Genomic DNA, 9,131 nt, shown 5'->3' with positions numbered 1-9,131 from the left:
AGCTTCCTACAATTTCTTTTATTAGCCTGAAAATCTTATTTAATAAACCTAAGCAATGAAAAACATAAGCATGTGAGTTATTTTTTTTCTAAAGGTCACAGGATAAAGTAATTAAATGTATGTCTAAAAACTCCTTAAAGGCACAGGCAAGTTTTTAATGACCTAACATTATAAGACTAATGTGTGATACATTTATTGTTACCATTTTTACATCAATATTGAAGTCTCTTCCCCACAAAACCTTCTTGCTGTTAGTTTTGTTTTGGGGAAGCTATCACAATCACAAAACTAACAACACAACATTTCTTCAAAGATTGTGCCCACTGTAACCTTCATGCAGAGGGGTCTTTGTCTGGTTAGCTGGAAGAAAAGGGATGCTGGCCTCTTTAAGGGCTCCCTTGCAACAGGTGGTGATTTGGGGGAAAGTTTACACAGATAGACAGGAAGAGCAGGAAGCAATAGGGGGCCAAGTCTGGAGAAAGTCACTGCACTGCCCTTCTTGCTAGTCGTAAAAGTGGAAAATATTTATACAGCTCATGTAACCCCAGAGAGGCCTTCTTTTACCAGTATTGACCTGGCAGATACACTGCTGACAGGCTTAAAAAAACCCAAAACGTGCACCTCTATGTGTAACAGTGCTCTATAGTGCCCCAGTAACACTATTTACTAGATCTTATTGGGCATTTTCCATCAGAATATTTTTGGAGGTGGTAACAGTTCTGCATTGCAGATGGAGAACTTGCACAAAGTGTTCCCAGAAGCAGAGAGGAGTCTCTTGCATAACTACAAACGAGAAATTAGTTCAACTTTTTAAAAATTCTGCTGTAGCATTTATCCTGATGTCCTCTTGCAGCAGCTGATTCCACAGGTTAACTATTACAAAGCATTTCCATTTATTGATTCCAAACTTTCTGCCCTTTCCTTGTTCTCATTATTATGTAGGGTAAAAAAAGAAGAGAGGTCAGTTGCCATTATTTATTAATTATTTAATCTTTTTGACAATAGGGACAATATCGCCAAGAATAACATCGTTGCACAAAATAAAGTTCTTTTCTCTATTTCAGTTGTTTCAAACCGGATTGATCATTCTGTTTCTGTGTAAACTAACTATGTGGCCAAAATCATTCCCATTTTGATTTGACACAGATACAGATTTGAACTAGACACACAATCTTGTCTGTCTTTCTCATGTAAGTTTTTCCAGAGGTTTAACAACAACAAAAAAAATCTAACAAAAGTAACTCTCTCATATATGTAAATGTAGTTTCAACACACATCACTTGTCTTAGTTTTTAATTTGTTCTTAACCTAAAATTGATACTTTAAAAGTGATGACAATTTAGAACCAGCTGATTTGGGAGTAAAACACCTATTCAGGTGATACACTATCCGTCTGAAAAGATATTTATGAGTGACTTCATGCTTGGTGTATAAAAATAAAGTCACATTAAGGAGGAGAATAATACACAGCAATCTTTAATGACAAACAGCAAAATGGGAAGAGAATAGGATTAAACAAAGAACTAGGCAGGATCCAAACCGGCAAATCTCTTTTCACCTGAGAAGCTCCATTGACTTCAGAGGGACTGCTCATGAGAATGAGAGATTTCGGGACTGGGCTATTCTTTGCACTGAGTTTGACAAACCGATCCTGATGGCATATTCATCTTATTTCCAGTTTTTTGCATAGGAAAAGTAACCAGGCAAGAGGTTAATATGGTGAAATATTTTTCAGCAAATCATCTGACAGAAGTTCATACATAGCCAAAAGGAAAGAAGGGGTACTGCGAAGGAGCTTATGTTCAGGAACTGGAATGTGAACAAAGCAATACGATCTTTGCCAAACTGCAAATAAGCAGCAGTAATACGGGGCGGGAGGGCATGCAGGGTCACATGCTCCCCCACCCCAGATTTGCTGCTTGGCTTGTACTGAGCATGCTCAAATGCACTGAGCATGCTCAGTAACACTGCTGAAGCCAGCTGCCCTCACTGTACCCCCCAACTATCGGCTGACCTGGCTCATGTCTGGAAATAAGTAAACTTTAATAACATAAACTGTGTTTCCTGCTCCAAACACGCCCCCTAGGCTAAAGTTACAAACTGAAACATTCCATTCAATGAGCATGAGGCACCTTTGATCCAATTGTATTGCGCAAGGAATCACTTGATTTGGTTAAACACTGTCTATATGCTAGTTAGTGCATGTTGCAAGCCGTAGCAGGCATTTAATTTTTCAACAGTTTCAGACATGCGGTGCACTTCTGTCAAGGTTCCTTCCCCACTCTGAACTCTAGGGTACAGATGTGGGGACCTGCATGAAAACCTCCTAAGGTTACTTTTACCAGCTTAGGTTAAAACTTCCCCAAGGTACAAACTATTTTACCCTTTGCCCTTGGACTTCCACTGCCACCACCAAATGTTTATCTGGGTTTATTTTTATTAGGAAAGCGTTGTTTGGAAACATCTTTCCCCCCAAAATCCTCCCAACCCTTGCACCCCACTTCCTGGGGAAGGTTTGGTAAAAATCCTCACTAATTTGCATAGGTGACCACAGACCCAAATCCTTGGATCTTAGAACAATGAAAAAGCATTCAGTTTCTGAAAAGAAGGATTTTAATAGAAGTAAAAAGTAAAAAAGAATCACCTCTGTAAAATCAGGATTGTAAATACCTTACAGGGTAACTAGATTCAAAACATAGAGAATCCCTCTAGGCAAAACCTTAAGTTACAAAAAGACACACAGTCAGGAATATCCATTCTATTCAGCACAGCTTAATTTCTCAGTCATTTAAAGAAATCATAATCTAACGCATATCTAGCTAGATTACTTACTAAATTCTAAGACTCCATTCCTGTTCTGTCCCCACCAAAAGCATCACACAGACAGACACAGACCCTTCGTTTTTCTCCCTCCTCCCAGCTTTTGACAGTATCTTGTCTCCTCATTGGTCATTTTGGTCAGGTGCCAGCGAGGTTATCCTAGCTTCTTAACCCTTTATAGGTGAAAGGATTTTTCCTCTTGCCAGGAGGGATTTTAAAGGTGGTTACCCTTCCCTTTATATTTATGACAACTTCTAAATATTTTATTGTTTGTACATGTTTCTCCAGAGTAGTAAAGAAGGAGGTTAGAATACTTAAGCCAATACACAGGTGTATAGCTTATTGTCTTGCCAGGATCCATCAGTTTGTAGTCGTCGTGTTGGACGCTTCCTATAACTGTCCATGCAGCTTTGCAATCTCCAAGAAAAAGGTTGCAAACAGTTTTGTTCCTTGAATGTAATTGTGCCTATGCAAAAAAAGAAAGAAAGACCAATGTTGCTAAACAGATTATGCAAAACAAGGGCCTGACCCTGTGAGGTGCTTGACACCCTCAACTCTTATGGGTTTCAATTAGACTTGATGGCACTCAACACTTTGCAAGATCGGGCCCTACATTTAGTGGGGAGGGAGAGAGAAAGGAAGAATTAAGTGCTTGGGTTTCAAAGTGCCAGATTAAGAACCCTTAAATTGTAAATCTCCAAATTATCCACAGGACAAACACAACATGGGACATGGCCATGCTAGCTTCTCCATCCCATCCCACCAAAATGCCTTATCCTAGTTCAGGGATGGGGAGGGTGGGAAAACCATCTCTAAGGATGAGACAGGAACTGCAGTGTTCTGTGCCAACTGAATCCATATTTCTTTGCTAAGCGTCTCATAAGTTTGTCATTGGTGCCAGCTATGATGGCAAGTCTTTCTCTGTGAATTAACAGCATATTAACACAGACAAACTAAAGGGTCAGGCAAAAGACAATAAATTTTCTCTTCCATCCTAAAAAGACAGTGTTGTCAGGCCTTCCTTTATTCACATGGTAAGGGGAAAGCAGGGAGGGAGGATGGAACAACTGCATGAATTAAGGATGCCGTTTAACATCTGGTTTTCCTGACATGCAGCAAAGTGTGTATTCCAGAAAGATGATCAGAGGATTTAAAATTTTGTGTAGTTTCCCCTCAGTACTTCTGTCCATAACCTTAATGTGTGGGTCTACTCTGAAAAAACAGCTGTTGAATGTGATAGTGGGATTTCATGTTTACTGTCTCTCAATGATTTCCAGATCATATGTGGTCAGTTTACAAGAAAAAGATATTTTCTTCTAACTGCCAACCCTGCAACTATAAACCTGAGTTCTAAAAATCAAGCTGAGTTCTTCCATCTCACAAATCACCACCTGTTATAAAGGGTCTGCAGCCTTCCTCAGTCACACTATTTGCTTCAAATTATGCCCTCAGTGAAAACCTAGCTGTCTGAAAGTGTAACTCATTGGAACTTGGTAGACAATTCCAGTATTGGCGACCCCATGCATTCCAAAGTCATGCATCAGGCTCCAAACAATCATAAAATAAGCTTAAAATTCATGTGATTTTTTAAAAAAATAAATGTTGGGTTATTTTTATTTGCCTTCATGTGTCGGAGACTTTAGGGCACACTTCCTTCACATTCTTAATTCTCCGCAATCACAAGGACCAGAAACATATAGGGTTGTTTTTTTTAAATGACAGCTGAGATTATCATGCAATCCCTTGATTCCAGCATCTCGCTGGGACTTTAAGAAAAAAAACCCAATTATTATGAGACTTGCAATAAACTCATGCAAGTTGGCAACAATGCACTTCTGTTAATAGGGAAGAAGGAACAGACTCCATCTTATTCCTTTTTAGCCTTGTTTGGTACTGCAGGAGCAACACAATTAAAAAGCCACAAAACCTTATTTTTTGTCATTAAGATAAGCATATACAACTCTGAATACCCCCAAATAGATTCTATTGGATAAAACAGATAGAGACAATTGGAATCATTTGTCAATTGGAATCAGTTGGGCACAGCCTAGTATGCTGGGATTGCTGTGGGTGAGTATTAGTACTTCAGTTCCTCCTCTAGTCTCTTACGGTGCCTTTTTTTAAATTTTAACCTGCTTATTTTCTCGTTTTGGGAATGTTCCCCATCATCAGCTGCTCCAATTGGAAGCATCATCACACTCTTCCTTGTTATATTCTGGAACGTTTGGGCAATAGGAATTGTTGAGCCATCCCGGATCATTTCTGGATCTTGTCCAAAAACTGAAACACATGGAAAGAATGAAATTCTGCAGAAGTAAAATGAAGACACATTGGTCTCTTCACCGGAACTAGTGAGCTTTGGCATTCTGCCCAGCACAAACTTTTCTTGGTAGTATTTCTTTTGTGGGAGACTGTATAGCCAGCTGATGTAATAATACCATTATGCACATCCTAGAAAACTATACTAGCCTTTTGATACTATTCTGATTTTGCATCGCAGTACACAGAAAAGTGAGACAGTATCTTCCACCTGCCTCTTACCTTGTAATATAGGCCCCAATCCAAGAAGGTGCTTAAGCATATACCTAACTTTAAGACCAAGTAGTCCTATTGAAATCAGTGATTCAATTCACATGATTAATATTCAGCACATGGTTAAATACCTTGCTAAATCAAAGCCTCAAAAACCAGCTATTTGCACTGGGTTTAGGTTTTCTCCTCTTTTTAAAGTGCTGTAAGCGAGTTTCCTGCTTTTGAAAAGTAATGTAACCCTCTTATGGGTTTCCATTTTTTCTATCATAGAAGCCACCAGAATCTAACAGTGCAGCAGTGTATATATGTAGCTAGACCTTGTGTGTTTATATATAGTTAGTAAACAAAATTATTTGGAGTCCTGCTGTGTCACATATATTTAATGTTGTGTTGAAAGCAAAGATACATGAAGTGAGAAAGAGACAGCATTGCACACTCCTTCCTAGGGGAAGAGGAAATACCCTCTCTATTGCCCCAAGCCCCCTTTGAATAACCTAAGCAAAAGTGTTGCAGAGAGGCAGAATCAGGTTCTTAATATTTGTACCCTGTTACTTGGGAATGGAGAGAAGAAAAGAGGACAGGCAAGGGAGGAGGGCAATTCCTGGGGGTTCCAGGAGAAGCTTACAGTGTCCCAGGGGAAGAGAAACTTTAACTCAGATCTAGCAGTGAAAGACCTGCTTACATTACCTTTCCTGAGGTAGAGAGACAACCATATTTGATATTTCTGAGGGGGAACATTAAAAAGATCTTTTATCAACAAATGGGAGCATTTACAAGGGTAATGCTTATCTGCATAGCTGCCCCATTTACCTGCTGTGCTGCATTTATTTATTTAAATATTACACTCCACTGAAATCAGGTACATCATGATATGTCAAAGGGCAGCAATGAGGTGAGTTTTCCTTAGTGTGCCTGATACATAAGGCAGCAGCAGTAAGTGGTTACCTGCATCTAAATTCTTCCATGAACTGTTGGGAGACTAGAACCATAAAACCAAATTGCAAGAGTGTCACCAAACAGGGACAGTTCATTCACTTAATAAGTACCTCACCCCACCTTCCCAAATTATCTGGATCTAAATAATCTTCCAAACAAGAAATTCATTAATTTTAGAAAGAAAAGGAGTACTTGTGGCACCTTAGAGACTAACCAATTTATTTGAGCATAAGCTTTCGTGCGCTACAGCTCACTTCATCGGATGCATACTGTGGATACTTATGCTCAAATAAATTGGTTAGTCTCTAAGGTGCCACAAGCACTCCTTTTCTTTTTGCGAATACAGACTAACACGGCTGTTACTCTGAAACCTGTCATTAATTTTAGAAAAGCTCCTTTTCCTTTGTGCAAGTCACTGTTAGTGTGACATTGTTTGGTGGATGTTAAAAATAATAAAAGAAAGAACAAACCTGTTTTGATTGCCCTTCTTGCTGCTGTATAAAGAGGAGAATTTATGTCAGCAACCCATGGCATTGCACTTATTGGCACAGACACCTTCAGTTTGTTTGGGCTGTTTCTCTTAGAGAATACATCCTCTAAATATTGTATCACCTAAAAGGAAAGCATCATTTCATTAACAGTGTTTATAAATTACATCCTTCAACAATAATGTATCCAGAAATTGTGCACTCACAGACACACACGTTCACTCCCAAGCCCATACACGGCCACACAGTGGAAAGATGCAGTTCATTATTCTGGCTGTAAATTTTAAGTGTTGAGAGGATCTCTGAAATTAACAGGAATTTAACATGCAGAGGACTGACCAAAAGTTCAAGTTTGCCAGTATTACCTGACGTTCTCCGATTGAAATGTCCATGTGAGGGACTTGCCGGATTGAAAATTTTCCTATTACTCTTGCGGGTATAACTGTTTTTATTCCTGGTTCGTGAAAAGCTCCTTCAATCCCATGAATAGAGAGAGAGGGGTAACGCCACAGGTGCATAAGTACTTCCTCCTTTATAATGTAACAAACAAAACAAAATAAAAATGACAATGCCACAGCCATTCAAAATTCACACAATCTACTGAAAAGCTAAGTATCTTGCATGTAAAATTTGTGCTTGATCATTTCTGCAATTTAGAGCTGATTGATTTGTGATTAAAATATATGGAAGGGGAAAGTTATTCATGTACAACTCTGGTGACAGTAGGAGCAGACAGGTGAAAAAACAGCATGGGAAGAGTGTCTTGGAGGTAAAAGTGTATAATAAAAAATAATAAACTAAAAAGGAAAATACCAACTGACTTATGAAGTGATTATTTCGCTATTTTCGATTGTCATTACTTCTAATTTTACAGAAGGATCATGAATTGTGATAATCTCTTAATAAACTGTATTCTATTTGTTTATAAATTACTTGAGCGTTCTTCTTGTTTGCAAAGTAGTAGCTGTATCCTGGGCTAATAAATTCTGATGCCAATGGCAAAGGCGTGTATTAGCCTGGAATATGATCGTTACCAAGTTAACAGGTTTCAGAGTAACAGCCGTGTTAGTCTGTATTCGCAAAAAGAAAAGGAGTACTTGTGGCACCTTAGAGACTAACCAATTTATTTGAGCATAAGCTTCCGTGAGCTACAGCTCACTTCATCGGATGCAAGTTAACAGGGATCATTATTATGCAGTCTCCAATCAGCTACTAAAACCCCTCAGATCTCCATGGCCACTCACCTTAGAACTGCTGGCCTACTCAGCTTACAAGGTTTTACACCATCTTGCCGTACCCTATTCGTGCATTGGTTCAAATGATACTAAGCAGAATGGACAAGCTCCGACGGTGAAGAAGGGAATAAAAGCTTTTAATAATGGGCAACTCATATTTAAATAATGGAAATGGTAACTGGACAGTGATCAGCGAACAGTCCTATCCGTTCTCTGGAGCGGATGCAAAAGACAATTTGTACGGCTTTAACTGTACTAATATAGTTAAAGTGGCAAACCCTCCCTAGTGTGGACTCAGTTATATCAATATAGAAGTGCTTAAAACGGTATAGCTTTTATTCCGGTTCAGGAAGTGGAATAAGCTATACCAGTATAAGGCACTTATATATTGGAATAACTGCATATGTGCTAGGGTTTTACACCAACATAAATATAGAGGTAATTTTTAAAAAATCACATCCCAAACTGACATAGGAATACTGGTACAACTTGGGTAGACCAGTTCTTAGCTGCTGGGTTTTATTGGTATTGTTCATTTTTGGGATCGTCATCTTAAAATTCTGTCAAAAGCTTCAGACATCCAAATCTAAATTAAATAAATAAAACCAGCCCCAAATTATACCAACTTTTCTGCTGCCATTCACTTTCCAAACTGAATACAATTTTACTCTCTAGTCTACGGTCTTACATAAGTGGCTTTTTGTATACAGTGTTGTTGTAACTGTGTTGGTCCCAGGATATTAGAGACACAAGATGGGTGAGGTAATGATATGAATACTAATAAAAGATATTATGTCATCCACCTTGGCTCTCTAATAAGTGTTTTTTGTTTCTTTTGGGGGGTTGTTGGGTTTTGGAGGGTTTTTTTATATTATTACTTTTTATTGACTATCTGCATTTTTGATTATTTTCCCCTAGATGTTTGCATTTGACCAGGCCAAATCTTTTTTTTTTTTTTTTTAAACTTCCTACCTGAGCTTTTAACTCTTTAGATTCCTGGGGTTTTTTTGCCTGTGTTCACTGTTGCTTGAAAAACCTTTAAGTTTGGAGTAATCGGTGAAAGTAATTAATGGGTCATTTAAACTCTTTCTGCAGACCATTAATAAAGATGTTACTGTAC

At 38.5% G+C, this 9,131-nt stretch overlaps 1 protein-coding gene across 2 annotated transcripts in view; it reads right to left on the bottom strand.

Annotated features, from left to right (window-relative positions):
- Positions 1 to 436: 436 nt before the first annotated feature.
- Positions 437 to 9,131, bottom strand: part of CNDP1 (carnosine dipeptidase 1) — a 36,074-nt gene continuing 27,379 nt past the window's right edge. For both annotated transcript variants that reach the window (XM_043539972.1, XM_027834844.3), the window contains exons 9-12: positions 7,142 to 7,306; positions 6,759 to 6,900; positions 4,953 to 5,100; positions 437 to 3,286 (exon numbers count right to left, since the gene is read on the bottom strand). In XM_043539972.1, the coding sequence (XP_043395907.1) occupies positions 3,211 to 3,286; positions 4,953 to 5,100; positions 6,759 to 6,900; positions 7,142 to 7,306 (531 nt within the window). In that variant the 3' untranslated portion in view covers positions 437 to 3,210. The remainder of the gene's footprint in view (positions 3,287 to 4,952; positions 5,101 to 6,758; positions 6,901 to 7,141; positions 7,307 to 9,131) is intronic.

This window comes from Chelonia mydas, chromosome 2 (assembly GCF_015237465.2).
Source record: "Chelonia mydas isolate rCheMyd1 chromosome 2, rCheMyd1.pri.v2, whole genome shotgun sequence".
In the NCBI taxonomy this organism is placed as follows: domain Eukaryota; kingdom Metazoa; phylum Chordata; order Testudines; family Cheloniidae; genus Chelonia; species Chelonia mydas.
Note: the sequence above shows the minus strand (reverse complement) of the source record. Positions and strands in the feature narration are given on the sequence as shown.